General features: G+C 41.9%; 1 protein-coding gene across 1 annotated transcript in view; it reads left to right on the forward strand.

Moving 5' to 3' along the window:
• The window catches only part of ATP13A5 (ATPase 13A5), a 131,212-nt gene that overhangs the window by 67,498 nt on the left and 37,483 nt on the right, over positions 1–26,231 (forward strand). Inside the window, exons 13-23 of the mRNA XM_064280571.1 lie at positions 2,480–2,541; positions 4,770–4,920; positions 7,666–7,752; positions 8,575–8,731; positions 11,629–11,746; positions 16,488–16,612; positions 17,347–17,498; positions 19,160–19,285; positions 20,446–20,525; positions 22,988–23,030; positions 25,305–25,414. Coding sequence (XP_064136641.1) covers positions 2,480–2,541; positions 4,770–4,920; positions 7,666–7,752; positions 8,575–8,731; positions 11,629–11,746; positions 16,488–16,612; positions 17,347–17,498; positions 19,160–19,285; positions 20,446–20,525; positions 22,988–23,030; positions 25,305–25,414 — 1,211 coding nt within the window. The remainder of the gene's footprint in view (positions 1–2,479; positions 2,542–4,769; positions 4,921–7,665; positions 7,753–8,574; positions 8,732–11,628; positions 11,747–16,487; positions 16,613–17,346; positions 17,499–19,159; positions 19,286–20,445; positions 20,526–22,987; positions 23,031–25,304; positions 25,415–26,231) is intronic.

A 26,231-nucleotide genomic window follows, 5' to 3' on the forward strand; every position in this document is an offset into this window, starting at 1 on the left:
TGAGGGACCGCCCTGAGGCATGTTTGGTCAGGCTCTCTATGGGGTAACAGCATGGAATTCTGCAAACGACTCTTGTTTCAGAACTGGCCAAATGTGAAATCTTAACCCTGTATTTGACACTGAGTTTCTGTGTGACTTTTTAAGAGGAAGGCTGAACTACAATGCAGTTTCCTTCCAGCTTTCACATTATGAAGCTCTATCAACATGATGTTGAAATAAAGAGCCCATTGCCGTCGAGTCGATTCCGACTCAGTGACCCTATAGGACAGAGTCGAACTGCTACATAGGGTTTCCAAGGAGTGCCTGGTGGACTCGAACTGCTGACCTTTTGGCTAGCAGCTGTAGCTCTTAACCACTATGCCATCAGGGTTTCCAGTAAAGTACTCCACAGTTCATTGAATTTCCATCTAGTTGTTTTGGGGCCTTTTTTGCCCAATTTAGAAGACATCTGCCACTTGGCTTCCGAGTATATTTGTTCCTGTATATTTTTCTAATTTATAATAATTTTGTTATCAAGTTTTTTTAAAAAAAAGGCTCTCCTTCTTTTCTATGCAATTCAGCCCAACCCTGGGCTGATATTATTGTTAAGAAGTTTTCTCTTTCTATCTTATTTCCTTTAGAACCTCAAACGTAATTCAGTTTTCTGTTTATGAGTAGTTTTATTGTCTAAGGGTCATTTTCACGTAGAGGAATAGCATAGTGTCATTTCTGTCTTACTGCGGCATCATCTCTGTTTTCGTGTTCAAAATATTGATGTTTGAAAACATAATCTGCTCATCAAGAAAACATTACAGTTTGAATTAAGTTGCTTGCTCTTTTTGAAATGGAACAACTCAAGGGGATTTGGAGCCTAACCACATGGGATGAAGCCCTTATAAAATGCAGGAAGGAAATGAACCAAGCAGCTTTTTGTTGTTGTTGTTCTTTAAGTAGTAACTCACACAAGCATGCCAGCTCTCTGTGAAGTCCAAATGAATCAATGGAACAGTGGTTGCTTAGTTCTTCGATCCAGATCCCCACTATGGGCTTTGTTTTTTCACATGCCTTGCAGAATTCATTTAATAGTTCTAGTCCAATGGGATACTTCAAAAAGGCTGGATCCTGGTTATGCCTTTCCAGACGACATTGTAACCTTAAAAAAACAGCTGTTGAATGGTTCCAAAATATGGCGATCCCATGTGTGGCTTTGTTGAACTGCAATCCATAGGGTTTTTAGTGGCTGATTTTTCATAAGTAGATCCCTAGGCCTTTCTTTTGAGGCACCTCTGAGTGGACTGGAACCTCTAATTTTCAGTTAGGAGCTGATTGCTTTAACCATTTGCCCCATCCAGGGATTCCATGCTATGCCCTCAAGCCATTCACTTCACCTCTAACCAGAATGTCTCTACCCTCTTCACTCAGTTATAAGAATCAAAAGTATTCACAAGCACTTCACTATAAGCATCATGCCAAAGTAATGTGCTAAAATGGTAGAAAATGTCATTTAGTAGAAAACTAGAAAATTTAGTGTCACTATGAGTCAAAATCAACTCGATGGCAGTGGTTTTGTATACACAGAAGGCCTCAAAAAAAAAAAAAAGTGTCAGAGATCTGGGGTGTCAGTGTTGAAATGAATATTCTAGAATATTCTGTGGTGCTTTGTAATGCTCTACTCTACCTTGACGGTGTTAAACAGCTTATAGCCAAACTCCACTTACTCTTACTTGGTGTTAAGTGGCCCTAATGTTGTTAACTTACTGCAGAAAAACACCAGGTCTATAATTAATGACTGTGAAGCAATGAGGGAACTAAAAGTGCTGTGATAGTACTTAGTTCCATTTTGCCTTCTCTGTTACATTATCTGACAAATACTCTCCCTAATACAGCCGATCAAATCTCCCGACCGTGTTCCTCATGATAGAACAATAAAACTCATTCATGGGCATTAATTAATATTTATTATTAGCACTTAGCTTCTCTCTATAGACTCAAAGCCCTCTATCAACATTTCATTATCAATCTGGACAGTCACCATGTTTCCCATATTTTCAGAAAATTACTGTGAACCAGATGGCAAACTGTGAACTGAACAGCCTTGAAAAGAAAGGGAAAAAAAAAAAATCCCAAGCTCTGTTTGGAAAGACAACAGGTGCCTACTAAAAAGTCAGACTCGAGCTGATTCTTTTTGGATTCCCATTCACTAAACCTCTCCCTTTTAACAACAGTAGTCACAACAATAAACAAAGAAAACACATGCATTTCCTGGTTATAGGTAGTAACTTGAATCCCTTAGTTACCAACATGTTCCTTTTAGGATCATTTGTGACCCATGGAATCTTTCTTTTGGATACCCTTCTCTGGTTTAAAATGCGATGCTTATGAACAAGGGCTTTGGATAATGAGATCTACTGTCATGTCTTCGAAGTTCGAGATTTGTATAATCACAACGTCATTAAAAGCTTTAAATCGTACGCTAATCCCAATTCTAATTTTTATTCAGACTGGTACTCTTACAGAAGACGGTCTGGACCTCTGGGGGACAGTCCCTACTGCTGACAACTGGTAGGCCCCTTAGTGAAAAACGAATGTGCGTTTGGTGGGCTTACGTTAGGTTTGATACTCAAATCTATCCTTTGTGTGTTGGGGGATGAATGTCAAATATATGTCACATATATATAAATGTCACATTTCTATAAATGGGCTGAAATCAGCTCCCAGGTATCCTAACTTGTTTAATTAAATGAGCCCTAAGTGGTTAAGGGCTACGGCTGCTAGCCAAAAGGGCAGCAGTTCGAATCCACCAGGAACTCCTTGGAATCTCTGTGGGGCAGTTCTACTCTGTCCTATAGGGTCGCTATGAGTCAGAATCCACTTGACGGCAGGGGGTTTGGTTGGTTTGGAAGCTCAAAATCAGAAAGGGAAAGTGGGCCTTCAAGCTCCAAATGAAAAATGGAGTAGAATGAGGTGGATGAATAAGAAGCCAAACAAGTGAAACAGAAGAGTAAGAAAAGGACTGTTCTTCATCAAAAACTGCAAAGACTTCCTGGGGGTGTAGTTGGGGCAGGAATGCTCAGAGGTCCAGAAAAGACGCCCACGGTCTAGATGTGAACATCGTAGGCAATGATAAATGTTACTATGAAGGCACAGATGTCAGAGTAGAGAAGAAGAAACAAAAATGATTGCTTGACATAATACACAATGCTGACTATTAGAATAGCGTGGTGGGTAAAAGGTAGAAATTAATTCTGAAAATGAGTGGATCATTTGAGATAGGTTTGGGAGTGTGTACAGCTAGAATCTTTACCGGCTTGAACTCAAAACTGGAACTAGGTCAGGGAGGGGGCAATCACATAAATGCCTACCCCAGGGCACAGGAAAAAGAGGAAAATGGAGAAGGGAAGGAGTACCTCTCCCCATGGGGCTGAGACCTGCCTTCTGGGTTTGATAGAGCTGGGTACCCCACCCTGACTCCAAACAGCAGCATCATGCAGGGGCTTCCCAATGCAGTGATGGGGCCCAGTGCAGCATGGGCAGTGTGATGCTGCAGAAGAAATCCTGGGCTAGCCTCTGACCCTACTCACTGTGCCTCTGCTCCCGTCTGCCCAGATGCCTCACCAGGGTCCTGTACAGACAGGCTGGAGCCTCAGTTGGCCAGAGCTGTGAAAGAGGAAAAGGATGGTTGCAGTTTCCACCCATCCTCTCTCTACCTTGCCCCTGTGGTTGTTGTTGGGTGCCTTCAAGTCAATTTGAACTCATAGTGACCCCATGTGACAGAGTAGAACTTTCTTATGGGGTTTTCTTGGCTGTTATCTTTCCAGGTCTTTCACCTTCGGAGCTGCTGGGTGGGTTAGAATCACCAGGTTGGCAGCTGAGCACTTAAACTGTTGTGCCACCAGGGCTTCTTGTACTCTGAAACTTTTTGGGGAATAGAAACAGCCAGACACAATTACAGTTCTATTTTGCTGTGGGGTGGGAGAAGAGGTAAATCAAGCCAGCCTATACTGTCAAAGAGGAAAATGGGCATTAGAGGCAGGGTGTCCAGACCAAGGATTTCAGGAAATGAGGGCAAACTCTAAAACACCGCAGAATAAGGAATGCTTGCTTCAGACTCTATGCATGCCTTCATTTGACTGGACCCACCAGGCTGCCTTTTTTTCCCATCCCTGCTATCTCATTAGCCTGGAGACTCCTTTCCTAGGGTGTGTGGTTTCTTAGAACCCAGCTCTGTGTACTTTGCCAGTCTCAGTGCTGAGCTACCTGCTCATGTGCCTTCTCCCAATACTGCCACTATGTGTGCTGGCTGCAAATCACAGGACAAAATTCCTTGTGATAGGATCCAAGGCCTCTGAAATTATATTATTGATCGACCAGTGGCAAACTTTGTTGAGGATGAAATTCACGTACAACTCAGTGAAGGGTTGGTTTTGTAAGGATCCCTCTGCAGGCAGAATATTCTAGTTAGAAAAGGAGGAAACCAAGTGATCAGAAGCTCAAGGACAGGGAAGTTCTTGGACAAGTACAGAAATAGCAAGAAGTTTAATTTGAAGATAGAGTCTAGGGCATAAAGGACATTAGTTGGAGTAGAAGCTGTAAAGTTAAGCTAGAATTGGAATGCACAGGGCTTTGAAAACCAGGCTAAGCAGTTTGGACTCTATCATATGGGGCATGGGGAGCCATTGAAGGGTACGAGCATAGTGATTGCATAATTGAAGCTCTACCTTAGTAAGATTTTAGGGGCAGAATAACTTAAGCAGAATGGTTTTATTGACAACCTTAACTTATCTTTTCAGTTTCCAGGAAGTCCACAGCTTTGCCTCAGGCAAGGCTTTGCCCTGGGGCCCACTGTGTGCAGCCATGGCCAGCTGCCACTCTCTGATCCTTCTCGATGGAACAGTCCAGGGAGACCCATTGGACCTCAAAATGTTTGAGGGCACTGCCTGGGTAAGGTGACAGTTTCTTGCTGTCATTGAATGAGAAAAGCTTGAAGAAATTCTTACTGGAAGCACTAAAGCTTTTCTAACCTAGGTTAAAACTCGGAGGAGATTCAGAAGAATGCTTGGGATGAAGATGGGATCCAACCAGAGGCTCCCCACCTCTGCTCCAAAGAACTCTGTTAATGAGGGCAACATGAAATAGGTTTCCACATCAAATAAACTTAGGAACTGCTGTTTAAACAAAGTTAAATCAATTTCTTAATTGTAGAATTTCTTTAATAGACTGTGGTGCATCATGAATATTCAAGGAGGCAAATGACGCATTTACCAAACCTACCTACCACTAAAAAACATTATTGACAGAAAATATCATTGGACAAATCTTCTCCAGAGCACCCTCAGAAAAATAGCAGCCTGGAGCAGCGCTGTCCAACAGAACATTCTGCGATGATGGAAATATTCTGTATCAAAACCCTCCATTGAGCTGTACTGATGGAAATGTTCTCTATCTGTGCTGTCCTATACAGTAGTCACTCATCACAAGTGGCTATGGAACACTTGAAATGTGTCTCTGTGACCAAGGAGCTGAATTTTTAATTTTAATTAATTTAAATTTAAATAGCCACACGTGGCTTGTGGCTATTTTATTGGACAGCATGGATCTAGACACCCAACTGGAGAACCCTAGCTCCAATCGATTCAATTTTCTGAGCTGAGTGTGAATGATAATTGAAGGGTAGGAACCTGTACTGGAGGTGTCAGGACATGGTGAGAAGATTTCTGGGCCACACCACTTTCTAGCTGTGTGACCCCAAGTCTGGTACCAGGACTCTGAGTCTGTTACCTCCCCTGTACATTTGGGAGAGTAACGCATCACTCAGGAGTTGGGGTGAGCTTTGACACTATGAACCTAAAGAAGCTTTAAGCTTATGAAGTGTCAAATAAGTGCAGGGAATTAGTTAATTTATTAATCCATCAATGAAGGAGCCCCGGTGGCACAATGGCTAAGCACTCTGCTACTAACCAAAGGTTTGGTGGTTCGAAACCACCAACAGTTCTGCAGGAGAAACGACCTAGAATTCTGCTCCCCTAAAGATTACAGCCTAGGAAATCCTATGGGGCAATTCTACTTTGTCCCATAAGGCCGCTATGAGTTGGAATTGACTCAGTGGCACACAACAATAACACCCTCCCAAAAGGTTCTAAAACTACTTACAATGATACATAAAATACAAGACAGCATTTAAAAACAGCTGCAAAAGAGCAGAAACAAATGATGGCATGCACACTGAAATACACTTCACCACGAGCCTAAAATAAAAATATGTAAGAAAATTTTAGCTTTGTAGAAGCCAAAGCAATTAAAAAAAAGGGGAGGGGGGAGGGGGTGAAATCTGGTAATCAAGGAAATTTCTGATATCAGGAAGTTAAAAATAGAGCATTTGCTCCAAAGAAATATTGGTAATCAGTTCCCTGGGTCCTAGTGGAGAAGAATCAGTGTACTTTCTATAAGCAGTGTCCTCACCAGCATCATTGGGGCTGATATCATGATGAGTTGCCTTGGGTCATTACTATTACATGTGGCTTTGATCCTGGTCCTCACAGTGTCCCTTTCACTGACAGAGGACGGTTGATATATCTGTGCGATGACATACAAATTGGGGTCTTGAGGATTAACTGTGAAGAACTATGGAAAAACAGTTGTATCACTCCAAACAAAGCATACAAATGCAAGATTATTCTTTGAGTTTAAGACAACCAGGAGAAATGTTAAAGCTGGGTCAGAAGCAGTCTCAAGTTGACTACCTTTTGGTAATTAGAAGGCTTCCATTAAACATAACATGGTAGACGAATGTCTTATAGACTAAAAATTTTAGCACTGGAAGGGATGTCAGAGTATTTTTTAAATGAAATTGAGATCTGCAGAAATGAAGTGACATCCTAAGGTTAAACAAGTAAGCCAAAGATCAGAGATTAGATGCAGTCTCCTACTTTCTGGCCTTTACTTTTTATATGGAACCCTGGTGGCACAGTGGTTAAGAGCTCGGCTACTAACCAAAAGGTTGGCAGTTCAAATCTACCAGGCGCTCCTTGGAAACACTATGGGGCAGCTCTACTCTGTCCTATACGATCTCTAGAGTCAGAATTGACTCAACGCATAGCTATAGGTTAGAGATTTTTATTTACTTTTTATATATCCAAATGCCTTCCTCATAGTGTAGATTAATATTGGCATTTCGGATGGCATAGCTGCTGCTGTTGTAACCCCCAAACCACGCAAACCATTTTCAAATGTGTTTTCTAGCTTGTGAGCAGTTAAGCTGCTAACTCTCTAGCTCATAAACTAAGCTAATAGCATTGATATAGCATAAATAACCCAATGCTTATCTCAGGACCCATCCCCATCTCACCTGAGAGCTAATGTGCCCAGCTGTCTTGGAGAGCTGATCTCCATTTAAACCCTCCTCCAATTACTACGACCTGACCATTCAGGAAGAGCCATTGACCTGTAGCTAGCACTTCTCCATTGGTTACTACTTCATGTGTTTAAAATATTCTTAGCTTTTTGACATTCTACACAAAGGTAAATTAACACAAGACATATTTGGCGATGAGGGTATTAAGATAATTGGTCTAGAGGAAAAAATATGTAAAAAGAGCTTTGAAAAGATTAAAGCACTATGCAAATAAGAGATTACTTTCTTACTATTTTTCTCCAAGGAATCTTATGAATGTTTTCATTTTAAAACAGAAAATGGAAGACTGCAATGTAGAGTACTGTACATTTGGGATGTCGGACTCAAACGTAATATTAAAACCAGGACCAACAGCCAGTCAGGTATGATTTGCTTCTTTAAATCATGTTGTTCTTTGCCCTTAAAATTTGTGAAACTTCCCTGACTTTCATGTATTTTTGTATTCCTGTCCCTGGGTGGTGCAAATGGGTAAGCACTCGATTACGAGCCAAAAGGTTGACTGTTCAAACCCACCCAGAGGCACGTCAGAAGATAGGCCTGGCAATCTGCCTTCGAAGGGTCACAGCCATAAAAACCGTATGGAGCAGTTCTACGCTGTAACACATGGGGTCACCATGAGTCAGAATTGACTTAATGGCAACGAATGACAAAACTCCTATTTTCACAGTTTTTTGGCATTCCTGAACTTATCCATTAATTTATTCAACAAACCCTCACTGAGTACATATATATGCTAGAGAACAGTCCTGGGTGCTAGTGGGTAGAAAGATTAGAAAACTAGACATGCTGGGCTCTGGCATATATTCTGGTAGAAAAATCAATATAGGTACAGATAAGTGCAAGGCACTGTGCTAAGTGCTATAATAAAGGGTGAAGTCAGGCCACAGGAGTCCAGAGGAGGGAGTGAATACTGTTTCTGAGAGAGAGGAGCACCAAGAGGAGGGGACCTTCCATCTTTGCCTGGAAGGTGATCAAGATTTCTCCAAACGACCAAACAACTTGGCGAAAGAGTCGCCTTAGGCAGCCAGAAAAATAGCAATATTGTGATAAATTTACCACTTGGTCATGTGCCTGGGCCCATCAGGGACATATCACGTTGCAGAGTGGACCCTGTTTGCTGGTGTGCATTTGCCAAAGTCTCACCCGAAAGCTTCTTAAAGCCCCTCTTTGTTGGATGGTTGCAGAGTCCCGTGGCAGCCATCACTGTCCTGTGCCAGTTCCCATTTTCCTCGGCCCTGCAAAGGATGTCGGTGGTCGCTCAGCTGGCTGGGGAGGATCGCTTCCATGCCTACATGAAGGGGGCCCCAGAGACGGTGGCCAGGTTCTGCAGGTCGGAAACAGGTACTGACAATTTCCTCTTTCAGGAGGTAGATATTTATTTTTTTAATAAGCTTTATTTTTAGAGCAGTTGCAGGTTTACAAAAAAGATTGTGCAGAATATACAGAGAATTCCCATACACCCTCCCCCCACCCACAGTTTCTCCTATTATCAGCGTCTTGCATCAGTGTGGTGAATTTGTTATAACTGAGGAATCAATATCAATACAGTAGTATTAAATACAGTTCATAGTATACACTATTATTAACTAAAGGCCATAGTTTACACCACGGTTCACTCTTTGTGTTGTATACTCCTATGGGTTTTGACAAATGTACAGTATCATGTGTCTACAATTACAGGTCATATGTCCACCATTACAGCATCATACAGAATAGCTTCGCTTCCCTAAAAATCTCCTGTGCTCTATCTATTCATCTCACCCCTTCTTCCCCAGAACTTCCCCAGGCATTCTTTTTTTTAAAGATGACTTCAGGTGATAGTTTTGGTTTAAGATTAAGGTTTAAAGATTACCTCAGGGCAATAGTTTTGTGGGGTCTTCTAGCTTCCATGGCTCCAGAAAGTCTGGATTCCATGAGAATTTAAAATTCTGTTCCACATTTTCCCCACTTTTGATCAGGGCTCATCCATGGAATCTTTCAGTAATGGTAGCCAGATCCATCTAGTTCTTCTGGTCTCCTGGCAGAGGAGGCAGTTATTCATGAGGGCAATTCGGGATGCAGGCCAGTTAGGAGGTAAAGCATTTTAAAAGTTGAAATATATAAAGCAAACAAATCTAAATCAATGTATGTGGAGGTGGTCATTTTATGGGTGGGTGGGAAGGGGCCCAGTTGCTCCAGCAAGACAGGGGTGATCATCTCAAGACATTAAGTACATATCTGGCCATGGTCCAGCCAGAAAAACATGATCAAAATGGGGCATCAGGAAAGTCGATATGAAGCAAGCATCGGGAGCAGAATAGGGAGACTCACAAGGGGTCAGAGAACCAGAGAGGGTGAAAATGAGCAGCACTCAAAGGGGCACTAGTCTAATTCTGCAGACAGAGGTGCTGCTTCACCCCTCGGGGGCTGGCTGCACGTATGAGGGCTCGGACAGGCTGATGGGAGGAGAATACAGAAAAGGTAAATCTTTTAGAAAAAAAGACGCGATTAGAGTAAATTAGATGATATCAGAGCAAGGTGATTGATCATTTTCAGAGCAATTTCATCTTTCTGGGCCAGATTTTGAGCTGATTTGTATTGTTTCTTAGTCTTATAAACATATGTACTCTCTAAGTGGCAGCCCAGATTTGTAAGAATATTGTTGCAATCAAATGAGTTCATTTGGATAAAATTGGCCTTTTTCTCCTGATTTCCATCTATATTCTCCTTATGATTGCTGATAGCCATCAACTTGTGCACAGAATTGTAGATTTGCCAAATGATTGCTTTAACTTTCTTCTCTGCTCGGAGTCTTTTGTACCTTTGAAATACCTTGTTGTTTTTTTCCTAATTTTTACCTTCTGTCATAGTTTTTGCTAACCCTCTCCTTTCCAGATAGCCAGACTTTTTTTTTCCCACCTTGTACAGACACAAGTGACCAACCTCTTAAAGTTTTAAGTGGTTTCTATTGCCCTTGCTCTATCCGTAAGAGTTTGGGTCTGTTGCTTGCCACCTTCTTATTCTTCTGGCAGCCCTTCCAATTCTTCCTATTGTCCTAACATCTGATCCTTAGCTCTAATGTCACCTTCAGTGATATATTTTCTCCTGTATTTAAGAAACAGACAGCTGGGAGCTTCCTTGAAATTAGTTCTCCATCTCCAGGATTATTTTAGAATTATAGAAAGTCGAAGATGAATGACTCAACTACTAGCTCAAAGGTTGGTGGTTCGAACCCACCCAGAGGCATCTTTGAAGGCAGGCCTGGCAATCTGCTTCGGGAAGGTCACAGCCAAGAAAACCCTGTGGAGCACACATGAGGTCGCTATGTGTTAGAATCGACTTGATGACAACTAACAGCAACAACAAGCTGAATGGCGGCATAACCAAACCCATTGCTGTAGAGTGGATCCCGGCTCATAGTGACCCTAGAGGACAGAGTAGAGCTGCCCCATAGAGTTTTCAAGGAGCACCTGGTGGAATGGGGGCATAGTGGTCTGTTACCCCCTCACTTTTATGAATGGGAAAACTGAGGTCCAGAGACAGGCTTAACATGCCCAATGTCAGAGAGCTAGTTGATAATGGAGTAGAGACTAGAACCTAAACCAGTGTACCTCCCATTATGCTATGCTTTCTCCTAATGCTGTTATAGACACATTATAAAGCATAAAGGCTTTACAAATGATAAACATTAGTCATGATTACAGTGCCAACATTTGTGTCATCTCTCATTTAGAGCAGGTGGTTGGCAAACCTCTTCTTTAAAGACCCAGATAGTAACTTAGGCTTTGCAGGTCACACAATGTCTGTCTCAACTGCTCAATCCTGCCATTGTGGCATGAAAGCAGCCATAAACAATACTCAGATGAATGTGTATGACTGTGTTGCAATAAAACTTTATTTACAAAAACAGGCAAAGGGCTGAAATTGACCTACATGTAGTTTTTCAACCATGATCTAGAGGGTGGGTTATTTCCCTCATTTCATCCAGGTGTACAAAACACCAGGTAGACATAGTCCTGAGGCTGTTTCTTAGTGAACCCACTTTGATGACCAGTGCATCTTTGGCATATGTTTCTGTCAGCATACTAAGAACACACTGATGTTGTTGTGGCTTTGAACAAGGCTGTAGTTTTTCTATTAAAGTACTGTTGTGGAGTCAAAGTTAAAATGGGGGAGAGTGACCGCATCCCAAAGTCTTGCTTAGGAGCTGCCCAGCCTCAGCATGAACTTGCATTTACTCTTTCCCTCTCTCCTTACAGTGCCCAAAAATTTCCCACAAGAGCTGAGGAATTATACAATGCAAGGCTTCCGTGTCATTGCCCTCGCCCATAAAGCCCTGAAGATGGGGATGCTTTCAGAAGTGGCGAATTTAGCCAGGTAAGGAACTGGGCAATTGGTACTAGGGCAGGCTTTGTGTGCATGAAACGAATGAGCCCAGGAGGTGCACAGGCTTACGTTACTGGAGGCTTTTGGAGATGGAGAAGCCATCTCATCCTGACTTGGAGATGGGGAACTGTAGGCCAGACTGGGAAGGCCTTGCCCAGGTCACAAAGCAAGAGAGTTAGATTCCAGTGAGTTAGTTACCTTTGCCCTGGACGGAACCACGCCCACCTCAGTCCCAGCTCCCATCTCACCAAAAACAACCAAACCCTCCTTCAACCTCAGATCCTATGGCTGACTTACATGAGTATCACCCATATAAGGAGGTGGAGAGAAGGAGACAGTTGGCCCTTTAAAAGACTCCCAGAAGCCTCTGGACTCCACTTCTTTCAGGGCTCAATGTTACACCTCCTTCATATTGGGGTAGGTAGTGGGTGCAAATTGAGTTCTTTAAATGAAATAAAATTCAGTATTCTTAATTATATTAGGGAGGCAAATTTTCTACATTAGAGGCTGTTTTTTTTTTTTTTCTTTTAAAATTTCTCAGGATTAAAATTTTTTTTTTTTTAATTATCTATGCCAAAATAAAATAAATAAATAAATACTGTGGAAAATTAAGTAACAAATAACCTATGCATGATTTATTTTGGTTTTGTGTTGGTGATAGGGAAATCCTCATTTATATACAAGTAGACCTTCTGTGTAAGATGCTGATAACCTGGATTCAACATTACTATTTGCAACTCAAGTCCGTGTACTCTAAGATCATGAATAAAATTGTCCCTTTTTCTCTGAGTCTTTTCCCCATCTATAAATATAGGATTGGATGATCTCAGCCATAGCATTCTAAATTTCTATATAGAATCACGAAGCTCATTTGGAATATATGGAAGGCATTCTCAGATTTCACATTTGAAGGTTTCGCTTTTCTTGGGCAAACATAAAGGCCCATGACATGAGTTTGTCATTTTTCAAGACACAAATTTGAGGTCACGTGTGAAGAAAAGATTTACGTAACAGGGATGGAGTATGACCGCTACCCAGTTGCCACATACAAATACAGCTGTGTTGTTCTTCATTAAGACTCACCGAAGAGGTAGACATTATTATAAACGTAAGAAAATAAGAAAAAATGAAGATAAAATGTGCTAGACTTCCAACCATCTCAGGTTTCCCTGGAGGAATATCCAGGAGCCTATTATGCTTCTTGGAATTTAGTTGCTATTTTCAAGCAGGGCAAAGGAATAAGATTTTGATTGTGCTTACAATCAAATTCTATGTAGAAAAGTTTTCTAATTGGGGGGCAGGGGTGAGAAATTTCCAAAAACCTGGAATGATACGGGAAGTAGAAGAGTTTATTGATACAACTTAGGAAAAAAGTCCCAAAGTGGACAACAAAAAGGATACTTGCTCAAGGGTCATCTCTTCATTGGTTTAGCAAATTTTTATTGAGCTTTACTTTGTGTCAGACGCTATTTAAAGTACTGTGAATTAAGCAGTAAATAAAATGAAGTCCTTGCCCTCATGAAGCCTGCATCCCAATGGGGGAATAGATAATAGGATAAGCCTATAAAATATTGTCAAGTTGTGATATGTCTTGAAGAACAAAAATAAGTAGGGTGAGAAAGTTTTCAAAAATGGCAGAGGATGCTATTTTACATGGGTGATCTGGGAAATCCCTTGAGTAGGCGGCAGTGGAACAGAGATCTGAATAAAGGAAGGGATCAAGGCATGCATAGATCCAAGAGAGCAGTTGAGGCAATAGGAACTGTAGATGCAAAGGCCAGGGCACAGGATTTTGCTAGGAATGTTGTAGGGCAGCAAAGAGGTCACCATGCCTGAAACAATAAATGAGGGGGAGGAGCCATAAAATAGAGTAGGCATAGTACTGACCCAAAACAGAATAAAGAGATGAAAACATTTTTTTATACTCTTTTTTCTTATTGTACTTTAAATGAAGTTTCACAGAACAAACTAGCTTCTCATTAAACAGTATACATATTGTTTTATAACACTGGTTACCAACCCCACGACATGTCAACACTCCCCCTTCTCAACCTTAGGTTCCCTATTACCAGCTTTCCTGTCCCCTCCTGCCTTCTAGTCCTTGCCCCTGGGCTGGTGAGCCCCTTTCATCTCGTTTTGTTTTATGGGCCTGTCTAATCTTTGGCTGAATAGTGAACCTCAGGAGTGACTTCATTACTGAGCTAAAAGGGTGTCCGGGGACCATGCTTTCAGGGTTTCTCTAGTCTCTATTAGGCCAGTAAGTCTGGTCTTTTTTTGTGAGTTAGAATTTTGTTCTACATGTTTCTCCAGCTCTGTCTGAGACTCTCTACTGTGGTCCCTGTCAGGGCGGTCAATGGTGGCAGCGAGGCACCATCTAGTTGTACTGGATTCGGGTAGTTGTGGTCCATTAGTCCTTTGGGCTAATCTTTTTCTTGTGTCTTTAGTTTTCTTCATTCAGGGATGAAAAGATTTTTAAACCTTCCTTTTAGTTCTAGGTAATCAGAAAAATATTAATTCAATTTAAAATAGAAAGTAATAAAATTAAATGTTGGAAAATCTTTAACAAATTCTGTTTTAAGACAGATTTTCTTTGAGATCTTTCTCTGAGATCCCTAAGGTCAGGATTAATATCTGATTAGCTGAGCATTCACAAAAGTGCTTAGTATAAGGTCTAAAGTAAAGTAGTCCGTGCCCTGGAGCAGTCGAGCCAATGAAACATACTCCAAGTCAGAAGAGTGAGAAAGTTTATTAAGGAGATGCATACATCCCCGGGGACCCGGCAGTAACACAGGCTGTCTCTGTGGAGTCCCAAAGAGCAGTTTTACATTAGAGCTTATATAGAATCTTACAAGGGTTACAGGTGTTTTTGTAGTCCCCTGCTAGACATTTCTTTATTAGGTTAAAGATATACATATCAAATACCTGGGCTCCAACTTTCCTGTGGGAGTTGTATGCCACAGGTAGTCTGGACAGAACAAAAGGTTATTTGCATCAGTTTAAAACAAAAAAACAAAGTCATTAACATTTGGTCAAAACAAAGTCATTAACAGAGGTATGTGAGGAGGCAGGCAGAGGAAGAACAACTTATAGGTTTATCACGGCCTTAGCTATGTTAAGCTCTCAGTTGCCCATTTTGAAAAAGGAGAAAATATGCTGGGGGATATTGGGGCCACATAGTTATTTAATAAATGGGCTTTCGAATGAATGCTGTAGCAACTTGTATTCTACTCCAGAGAATAAATACAAGCTTACTCCTTGTGTTTTCATTCAAGTTGTAATTATATCTTCCATCAAGAAATCCAACTCTGATCGTTCTTTTAAAGAAGGCATTTTTTTTTTTTACTGACCAGGTGTTTTATTTATTTTTCCCTCTCCCTCCCAATCCTACTAACATGATACTAAAGAAACAATGTCAAAGGGAACTATAGAAGTCACAAGTGCAGGTGAGAGATTTCAACACATTTCGGGAAATGTAAAGTAGTTGGGGAGGGTTAACTGAATCAGCAGGAAGGAATAAGCCTAAACAACAGGCAGAAAGAAAGATGGCATACAGAAACCTGACTCCCCCTGCATGGTCCCAGACTTGTCACGTACGTGGAAGGTGGAGGTGAGACTCGGGGCTGAAAACAGGGGGCCGAACTGAAATTGGAGAGAGAAATTGGATCCCTACCTAGCTCTCCCTTTCCTCACCGTTCTTCCAGCAATGCCACCATCACCTCTGCGCAGATAAAGGAACAATAAGAGATCAAGCAAGAGCTCTTGGTTCTCAAATTTAGTTAAAAAAAAGCCATCGGAGACTTAATTCCATTGCAGAAGGGCGTTCCTACGTAACCCATGTAATCCAGTTAGACTCCAAGCCTCCAATTACAAATTCCTCTTAAAAGCCCAGGCTGACGCCCTATATTTACTGGAGGTGACAGACAGAGGCTAAAATGGATGGATGACTCTCTATTCAACTATTACTCTGCTGTCTTGTATGCTGTATGTACTTAATAAGTGTCTAATCTACTTAAATGATTTTAAGCTCAGAAAAAAAGGGCCGTTGGAAATTAAAAATGCATATGTGATTAACACAAATTTTAAAAACCAGGAGAGCTAGAAGAGAAGCACATTGTTTAAAGGAAAAATAGAGTTGAAAACCAGAAGCAGCTGCCACAAGATTTCAACGTTGTTACTGCAGGAAGGAGAAAAGGCGTGAGGTGGTAGGAGACAAGGACCATTGGTTTTTATTTAAGCTTTTGGGTTCTTTTTGTGGTTTTGAACATGTGCATGTAGAATTTTGGTAAAAATTAGAAACAATTTCTACAAAGAAAAAAACAAATCCAAATGTTGATGCTACGCAATGGAAAAAAAAAAAAAAAAAACCAGTGGCTGTTGAGTTGATTCCAAGCATGGTGACTCCGTGTGTACAGGGTAGATTGCCAGGCCTTTCTTCTGGGGCACCTGTGGGTGGGTTTGAACTGCCAACCTTTTGGTTAGTAGTAGAGTCTTAACCATTTGTGCCACCCAGGACTCCTCAACATTACATAAACCAAACCAAATCCATTGCCGTCGAGTCGATTCCAATTCATAGCGAGCCTATTGGACAGAGTAGAACGGCCCCGTAGGTTTTCCAAGGAGCAGCTGGTGGACTTGCATTGCCAATCTTTTGGTTAGCAGCTGAGCTCTTCACCACTGCACCACTAGAGCCACATAGATCTATTTTAATATCGATTTTCTCCTGAATCCAAAGGGATGAGGTGGAGTCAGAGTTAACTTTCCTGGGACTTCTCATAATGGAGAATCGCTTGAAAAAGGAAACCAAACCAGTCTTGAAGGAACTGAGCGAGGCCCGCATCAGGACCGTGATGATTACAGGTATGCATTTCTGGAGGTCTGACAAACTGAATGTATCCTGGGCATAAGAACAAGGCTGCAGATAGGTTAGTGACCGAAGCAGAAAGAAAAAATGCTCTCCTATAGAGCCTATTACACTATGGGCCGCTTACCTGGCAACATGTGTGGCTTCAGAGGCAAGACCTGTCTTATTTTCTTTGTCTGATGCCCCCTCGTCCTACCGCCGGTTCTGCCCAGTGCTAATAGGCCCACAGAAATGTTTAAGCATAAGATTGGATGTGTTCTCATCAAGAATCCTAATGACACCTCAGTGTAAAGGCCTGAGAATCTGGTTGATTCTCAGGGCTGTGGGGCGAGGTGTGGCATTGATGATCAAACCGAAGCAGGAGCTGACGCTAAGTTCTTTTCTCTGCTTATGCTATCAGAGGATGGTTTTACGCTGCCAGAGTGAAGCCATATTATGTCCAGCGCTAAGAGCTATCTGTCTCCGAGGATTAGTCCCAAAACACTTGAGCAAGTATTTATTTATCCATTCACGCATGTTCCGGAAGTATGCAATGGACAGGACATGATACTTAATAGTGCAGACAGTGTTTGCCCAGTAGAGGCAGGCAACCTTGGGCAGAGGGGAAGATACATAGTTATAAAATAAGGCAAAAGTGATAAATGCCTCCAAATACCACCAAGCAAAGTGCTATGGACACTCAAAGGCAGAGGTTTATACAGAAAACTAGCAGACTTTCTCTGTCATCTAGGTGATAACCTTCAAACGGCCATTACGGTCGCGAGGAATTCTGGGATGGTTCCTCGAGGGAGCCAAGTGATCCTTGTTGAAGCTAATGAACCAAAAGAGTTTGCTCCCGCCTCTGTGACCTGGCAGCTGGTTGAAAACCAGGAGGATGGAGGGGTAAGAACGTGAGCACAGGTTACAGAGGTCCCACCGTGGGCCTGGGCTGGAGGAACGCAGCCCGATGGCACCCAGCAGCCTCTTCACTGCTCTCTGCGTCATCAGAGTAATAATCCCTCACATCTGTCTGGAGTTTTAGTTGGCAAAGCATTTCCACCAGCACTTCTCACCCCCGTCTGCATGTTAAAATCGCCTGGGCCCAGACTGTGCCAATAACATCAGCATCTCGGGGTGGGGCTGGGGGACTGGCATCAGCCACTTCTCCTGTGATTCCAATATGTGCTCCTGGTTGAGAAACTCCATGCAGTTAGACAAACTCTCCATTTTACAAATGCATCAATGCAAGTTGTCTTGAATTTCACTGCATGACAAAACTCAGATTCTTCACTGATTTTAACAAACCACCAACTCACATTACCCATTTATGAGTTTAATATCTTTACTGCAGCTTGTTGCTCATTGGGAGCAGGTACATCACCATCTCAGGCCTTCCTCTTTCTCTCTGTCTTCTTCCCTCCCCTTGATGGTAAAAACAAAAGGAATTCCTGTCCTTGTCTCATGTGGAATGCTTTAGAGCCTGTCTTTTGTTGGTTGTTTTGTCACTGGGGGTGGAGGGGAAGGGTTGTCCTACCTTGCCTCCCAATTCATCACATCGAACTATTTTTTTCTTCCAAGTACAATCCTTTCCCTCAGAGTAGTTCCTCTAATGAATGAGACTTTCTCACCTTCTATGCTATTTGAATTCAGAAGCCCACACAAATATAAAGGCCTCTGAGAAGTGTGGCATGCAAAACCATTTTCCTCGATTGCATGTTTGTGCACACGCATTCATCAGAATCTTTCTCCCTCCACCTAGCTGGGAGCCAGGTGGGGCTAGAACACAGTGATAAGAGTGCATTGGTGGGTGAAAGATGGAAGGGGAAGCGTTTCGGAAAAGGAGTAGTACTGGTGCAATGGAACCTGGGGTGTGGAAGAGGACTGGGGAACCAAACAAACCAAAAACTCATTGTCAATTCCAACTTGTAGTGACCCTATAGGACAGTGTAGAACTGCCCCATAGGGTCTCCGAGGAGTACCTGGTGGATTTAAACTGCTGATCTTTTGGTTAGCAGTTGTAGCACTTAACCACTACTCCACCAGGGTTTCCAGGGAACCAAATGAGAACGAGGTATCTTTTGGGGTGGGGGAGAATGGAGATGCTAAATGTGAATTAGGCCCTAAAGAAAGAGTATTTGTACTTTGCACAGAAGAAATTAGTACATGATTTTTGAAGGAATGAATGGTAAGAGATCTTGGGAAATAGAAGTTTGTGTGAGGAGAAGAAAGAGGAGGGAAGAATGTTTCCTGTTTTTCTTTGGGGTCACTAATTGGTGCCTTGGAATGATCTCCTCAGTAGACTAACTTATCACATGTATTATCTCCCAGGACAGGATTCAGAACACTGCATGGGCAAAAGTATCCTATTTTCCTCTCATGGAGGTGGGGGGCATGTTTTGAGTGTCTTCTTCCTATGGGCTGAAGTTCCATGAACAAATTACACATTGGGTATTGGCTGGCCTTTGTACTGTTATGTAACATGAATGCTCTTTCTTCTGTGAAACATAGAGAGGCAGAGCCATTCATTCAGAGCCAATGTAGAAATAACACCCTTCCAATTTTAGGAAACCTACATTAACGTTGGCAACAGTTCAGTTCCTGATGTGGAAGGAGGGAGCTCTTACCATTTTGCAATGAGTGGGAAATCATACCAAGTGATATTTCAGCATTTCTACAGCTTGCTTCCAAAAGTAAGTACTGGAGAAATGAAGTGTTGTGTTAGTAGTGAGCCAGACAAGGGGAGGAGAGTAGCGAATGTCATCAGTGAGGTTGTCTTTGAGTTAGAGAATGGACACGTCCAAAGGGGAGCGGCTCCTTCAAAAGTTCCCTGGCCCTGACCATGCCTACCTGGTCCCACACGAACACCATGGTCTCCCTTCTCTGTTTCAGATCTGATGTGTCCCCTAAACCCCGTGGCTGGTCCGATCCCAGCTTGCACCCTTCATCCATTCCTCACCAAGGAGAAAGAACCACCAGAGAGTTCCAAACATGCTGCTTGTTTTGCGAGTCAGCTTCTCTCTCAAAGCCACAAACTCACATCAGCCTTCCTGTCTGAATTCTTAAATTACAGGAGGAGGAAACAAAGGCCCCACAGTTTATTTTCAGAATCATTCGTTATCCAGTCTTCTGTGTGGCCTATTTAAAATAGTGGTGGAAGAGGCTGTGCTGTCGGTAGGGGGAAGAAAAGCAGAGAACAGACCAAGGGTAGCAATCATCTATCAGCAGCGTCTTGAGCATTCTGTTGCCTTGCAAGTTAAGGACCAGAGACTCTAGACCCCAAAGGCTTCCTGGAAAGCTCTTAGTCCCGTCCCTCATTGTAGAGATGGGAAAGCTGAGACCCAGAGAGGGTTAGTGGCTTACCTCACATTTGCACAGTTACTTGAGACAGCTGAGAATAGAACCTTGTTTCTCAACTCCCAGTCCATTGCCCTTCCCTTTGTGTATGCTGCACTTATAGAGACAGTATTTAATAAAAAGAACTGCGTTTCCTTGAGCATTTTTATTCCATATGCTCTACTGCTTATTATTATTATTAATTAGAGGTTATCCCATCTCAGAAAAGTGGTGTGGAAACAAGTAATAGAGTTGCTATGGAAAACTTAAAGTTAAATACTAAAGCGTAAAACCCTCTTATTCCCTTTCCCACAATTTGGTCTAAAGATATACCACCCAATGCGGTAACCAGGGGTAATGTTTCACTGCACTCCTTGGAAACTCTATGGGGCAGTTCTACTCTGTCCTCTAGGGTCACTATGAGTCGGAATCGACTCGATGGCACTGGGTTTTTAGTCTTTTGTTTAAAAAGTGATCCTCTTCCTAGTCATATTGCACTGATATTTTTTCTCTTCAGATTCTGGTGAATGGAACCATTTTTGCCAGAATGTCTCCTGGGCAGAAATCAAGCCTTGTTGAAGAATTTCAGAAATTAAAGTAGGTTTTATTGCATAAAAGGAGAATGTATTTAGTTATCTATTGCTGCGTAACAAATTACCTCAAAACTTAGTGGCTTAACAAACAACAATTTTAATTACACAGTTTCTGTGGGTCAGGAATCGGGTGTGGCTTAGCTGGGTGCCCTAATGCCAAGTGTCCTACAAGCTTTTAAGACCCCAGACGCTACTCAGCAAACTAGGATGCAGAACATGTCTTTATGGACTGTCATGTTAATTGACTGAGTTGCCCCACTAGACTACCTACTGTCCTAAGCCCTCAAACCCAGTAGATCAATCCTGTGAGGTGTTAGATTGTGTCTCGGAAGTATCTATAATTGTGCCCCTATGTGCTTTACTTTATACTTGAAAATAAACATGTAAACACATATCCCTACAGTTATTCATATATGCCTTCCTGTAAATGTTTATACATGTGGGAGCCATTTCAGAAGCTGCCTACCACCGAGCGCATTTGTTCTGGGGCACATAAATCGTATCTTAGAGGAAGAGTCCCTCAATGTAGAGAAAAGAAATGATGGGTGATTTGCAAAGTTCATAACTGAAAAAATGGGAAAATGTATAAATTGCCACCTGGAATCATTTGAGGTTGGTCCATTAATTCCAGGTCCTCTTGGAAAGATGTGGAATGGCATTTTCACTGTATCCGGCCCTAGGAGAGATTGGTGGTAGAGGTCAAAGTCAAGGAAAATTCCTTCCTTTATCTCCTTCACAAATGCAGATGACCGAGTTGCATCAGAGTGAAATGGTTCTTCTCAAGTTAGATATACCTATTCCTTGCTGTGGATGGTACAATTTCTGGGGGTGCAGTTTTCTGGAACAAAGAGTCATGAAACTTGAGATAATTGCTGATAAGTAGTAAACGAAATCAGGAGATTGTCTGGTAGTATTATTTTTGTTGTCCAAGCATTCTTAGAGAAGTCTCAAAAACTACCTATGAACTCCCACAATGCCTTGAGGCGGGGTTGGTAACCAGTGTCAAAAATGACTATTTCACTCACATGGACATTGTCATTATATGATATTGACTGAAGAGCATCATTTTACCCTTCTTAAACACCTGAGATATTTTGCCAACTAAAATGCTTAATTTTGAAAACCTGTGTTTCCCAAAGAAAAAATCAATTCAGGAAGACACACATTGCCTTAGATTAAGAGCTCTTCTCAATTTCCTGACCTTCCAGTTCATTCCTTTATCATTGGCAATGTGCATAAGGCTGCGTGAATCCTCTTTCTGAATTCAGGGGACACAAGAGTCCTTGTGTGACATAGAGATTAGATATGTGCATTAAGCCTAAAGAAGGAAACCATTTTTCCACAAATGTGTGTAGTCATGATATGTGTGTACATGGACATACATAAATATTTATAGGCTGATATTCATCAATAATGGAATCCCTGGGTCGTACAAAGATTAATGCACTGAGCTGCTAATCGACAGGTTGGAGGTTCGAATCCACCCAGAGACACCTCAGAAGAAAGGCATGGTGATTTCTTTCCAAAAAATCAGCCATTGAAAATTCTGTGTAACACAGTTTTACTCTGACACATACAGGGTTGCCATGAGTCAGAATCGACTCAACACCATCTGATTTATTCATCTATAATAGTCGAATAGTAGGTTGAACCATATGACTTTGTCTACATTTGACTATTTTTGACCTATAAAAATGACATATCTTATGCTTCAACTGTTAATAAAGAAAGTCTATGAGAACTTTCCCCTTACTGATTTTGTTATTTTATGTGTTTTTGGCAAATTGCCTCTGAGCCTTTGCTATTAATACCTGTAATGTATTGTTTACTTAGAAGGCAGAGCATGTCTTGCGTCAGAAATTCCTTTTGTCTGGCAACAGCTCTAGTTTTCCTTTTTTGTTTGTATCATTGTGTTTTCACATCAAACCGGTGCAGATGGGAAGCGTATTTTCTCCCTTGCACTCCCAGAGAAATCAAGAATGTGTGTATGTGTATCTGGTTATATTTATTAAACCATTTCCCAGTCTCCCACCCTAGCACCTGATCTTGAAGCTCTCAGCCACAGTCAGCAACCGAAACACAGCTGGCTTAGGTTATGACCTTGAATCAGGTCGTATGGGAAATGCTGTGATTGCGACTGCACACACTTTAATTCAGCCTGGGTGGATACAGTCAGACAGGACTTCTTTGGAAGCGTGAGATCTCACCATCTCTATGGATTGCCTTGGCGGTATATCACTATTGTTTCAACGGGATTGATTTAAACAATATCAATAATGTGATGGCCTTATACCTCTGGGAATACCCCTCTCCCCAGTCATTTCCCTTCACCTAACTCCACGTGTGTTCAAGAGGACACACACACACACACACACACACACACAACCCCCCATGTGAGGAAGTTATGATGGAAGTTATGCAAGCCAGGCATTAAGCTATTCATTTTTCTCATTCTTTCCCCTTCAGCTATTACGTGGGCATGTGTGGAGATGGAGCTAACGACTGTGGGGTGAGTAAAAATGAGTCTTAGTACTGCAGGCAGCTCACTAATGTTCCTCCTGAGCACCACAGCCCCCTGGAGTCTGCCTCCTCACCCTTCCACTGCAGTCAATCATTTTGCTGCTTGCATCCATCTCTACCCAAGTGTGGGTCGGCGGTGGAGAAGAATAAGTGACTTCCACTGTTTTCTTGCACCTCTTAGAATAATGAAGACAGAGGTCTGCTTAAACTCCTGTGTTTCAGAGCCAGAAGGATTTTCCAAGACTTCTTGTTGCTGTTAGGTGCCGTCGAGGTGCTTCCGACTCATAGCAAGCCTATGTACAACAGAATAAAACACTGCCTGGTCCTGGGCCACCCTCACAACCATTGTTATCCTTGAGCCCATTGTTGCAGCCACTATGTCAATCCATCTCATTGAGGGTCGGTCTTCTTTTTCACTGACCATGCACTCTACCAAGCATGATGTCCTTCTCCAGGGACTGGTCCCTCATGATAACATATCTGAAGTAGGTGAGACAAACTCTTGCCATCCTCCCCTCTGAGATTAGCTGGTTTAAATCTTTACCAATAAAGAAATGAGGTCTTGGGGACGTGGTTTTTTTTTTTTTTTTTTTTTTTTTGGCCTGAGGTCACACAGCTGGTAAAGTCTCACAAATTCCATTTTTTAGTTTTTAAAAAGTTGGCTTTACCCAAAAACTCTTAAATTCAATGAAATCCTAGACCAATGTATTTGGTTATTGTGTACTATCACAAAACCTATTGTCCAGGCAGATATGACTATATTTAAAATTAATTGATTCTCGAAAGATTGCTTTTCATATACAGTAGAAGGCAGTGCATATTCTATAATCTGAATTTTAAAGATATGGTTGAATCAGTAGCCACTTTTGAAGATGATGTACATAAGAAAATATTTTAGTAGCTACTAATGGGACAAGAAGTGAAGAAGATTGCTTTGTATTTATAAAGCAAGCTAAATAGCTAAGATTTAGGTATTTGTTTTACTTCTATTTAAAATATTTTCTCTAAAGTTTTGTGAAAAACTATATTAATACTTAAAAACAAAACAAAAACCAAACCTGTTGCCATCGAGTCGATTCCGACTCATAGCGACCCTACAGGACAGAGTACAACTGCGCTATAGGGTTTCCAAGGAGCCGCAGGTAGATTTGAACTGCCAATCTTTTGGTTAGCAGCCAAGCTCTTAACCATTGTGCACCAGGGCTCCACATTCATACTTAGAGATTTCTTATTAATTTATCTGCCTCAAGCTTCATGAGAAGAAGTTAGTTGTTAGTCCAGTCTTTAAAATCTGGACGAGTACACATTCCCATCGATTATGTGGAGTTTAGAAGAAAACAAAGAAATCAGATGTCAAAAGGGCATAGTCTTTGCCTCCAAGAGTTCATTGTCTGGTAAGGGAGAGAATCATGCATAAAACTAATCCCACCACAGAGTTGACAGTCCTAAATTATACAATACAGATACAAAATCCTAAGGAAGAAAAGAGAGCACAAATCTAGTATGAATGAGCCATGATGCCAGGTACTTGGTCGTTCTTCAGAACTATAAAAATAAATTCTCACTTTGTACCCACACAATTCTTGTAGGATTAGAAGCTTGATGACCTGTCCTGTTAGCCACTGTTTGCTATCTGCACTCGCTGGGCGGTTCTCAGCCTCGATGAGAAATGAATAAGCCCTTATTTCAGTCAGGCCACACGCATCCTGGAATGAATCTGTGATAAGTGTCACGTGGTCCCTGATTCATTGAGGATGTTGTATGTCCCCTATTCCAATGGGCATGATGCTGGGTCAATCCCAGCAGTTAGCTAGGTGGCTGGACCAGGCTGCCTAGGGAAATGCGGGGATTAGGCATCTTTCTCTGTTGTTCACAAAGATGGCCTGATAAGTATAAGTACGTCAATGAAGACCCCGAGCAAAGTCCACTCAAATTCTGTCCTTTTATTTTTTTAATAGACTTCTTGAATGAGTGCTTCTATTTTTCATCACAGCCACACACACCCCCCCCCCCCACCAATACACATGCTGTCACTTCTGGATCTTTGCTTAGTTGGCACCTCTTTAGTTGGTGATTTTGTGGATCAAGCAGGAAGGGTATTCCAAGGAGAGGGACAGCGTAAACGGAGACCCGGGGTAGAGACCTGGGGGTGGAAGAACACAGCGTTGTATAGCTCAGTAATCGGAAGACTAGACGCCTAGTGTTGGAATGGTAAGAGCATGGCCTGAGGTGTCACTGGTGTAACACGAATTTATCATTCCAGGCTTTGAAAATGGCTCATGCGGGCATTTCACTGTCAGAGCAGGAGGCATCCGTGGCCTCACCTTTCACCTCAAAAACAGCCAACATCAAGTGTGTGCCTCATCTCATCAAGTAAGCCACTTTCCCCGCTCCCACTCCCATGACCAACGGGCTCCTTGTCTGGCTCTGAACACAGATAGAATTCAACAATAATTTAAAGTGATAAATCCTACAACAAAGTCTCACATACTTTGGACATGTTATTAGGAGGGATCAGTCCCTGGAGAAAGACATCATGCTTGGTAAAGTAGAGGGTCAGTGAAAAAGAGGAAGACCCTCAACAAGATGGATTGACACAGTGACTGCAACAATGGGCTCAAGCATAACAACAATTGTGAGGATGGCCCAGGACCAGGCAGTGTTTCATTCTGTTGTACCTAGGGTGGCTATGAGTTGGAACCAACTCGGTGGCACCTAACAACAACATTAGTGCTGCTTGAAAATGCTGATAAAGTCATGAAAAAGTGACTTTTGCTGAGACTTAAAAATGGTTCAGTGGGTGTGTCATGTGGACAGTTGAAAGCTTGACTTGATATTTAAAACTGATTCCATTTCTTACTTCTCTATGTTTTGCATATTGGATGCTTCCTGGAACCTTTCTCTCAGGAGCTGGGGATGGGTGAGAAAACAGAAAGGGAGTACTCCATTAGATAGATTCCCAAATACTATTATGTCTCCAAAATGCCAACAAGTGAATATCCAAAATGGTTCCATAAGAGACTTTTAGAATTGATTGGCAATGGTTAGGGAAGAGGAAGGAATTAAGGATTGTTTTCCTATTATACCTCCCTCAGCTCCACTTCACTGTCATTTCTGGCCTTGACTCTACTTACATTTTAATGTAGTTAAGAATAAAACGTTAGGTTTTATATTTTGTTCATAGATCTTA

The sequence above is a fragment of the Loxodonta africana genome, chromosome 1 (genome assembly GCF_030014295.1).
Source record: "Loxodonta africana isolate mLoxAfr1 chromosome 1, mLoxAfr1.hap2, whole genome shotgun sequence".
Taxonomy (NCBI): Eukaryota; Metazoa; Chordata; class Mammalia; order Proboscidea; family Elephantidae; genus Loxodonta; species Loxodonta africana.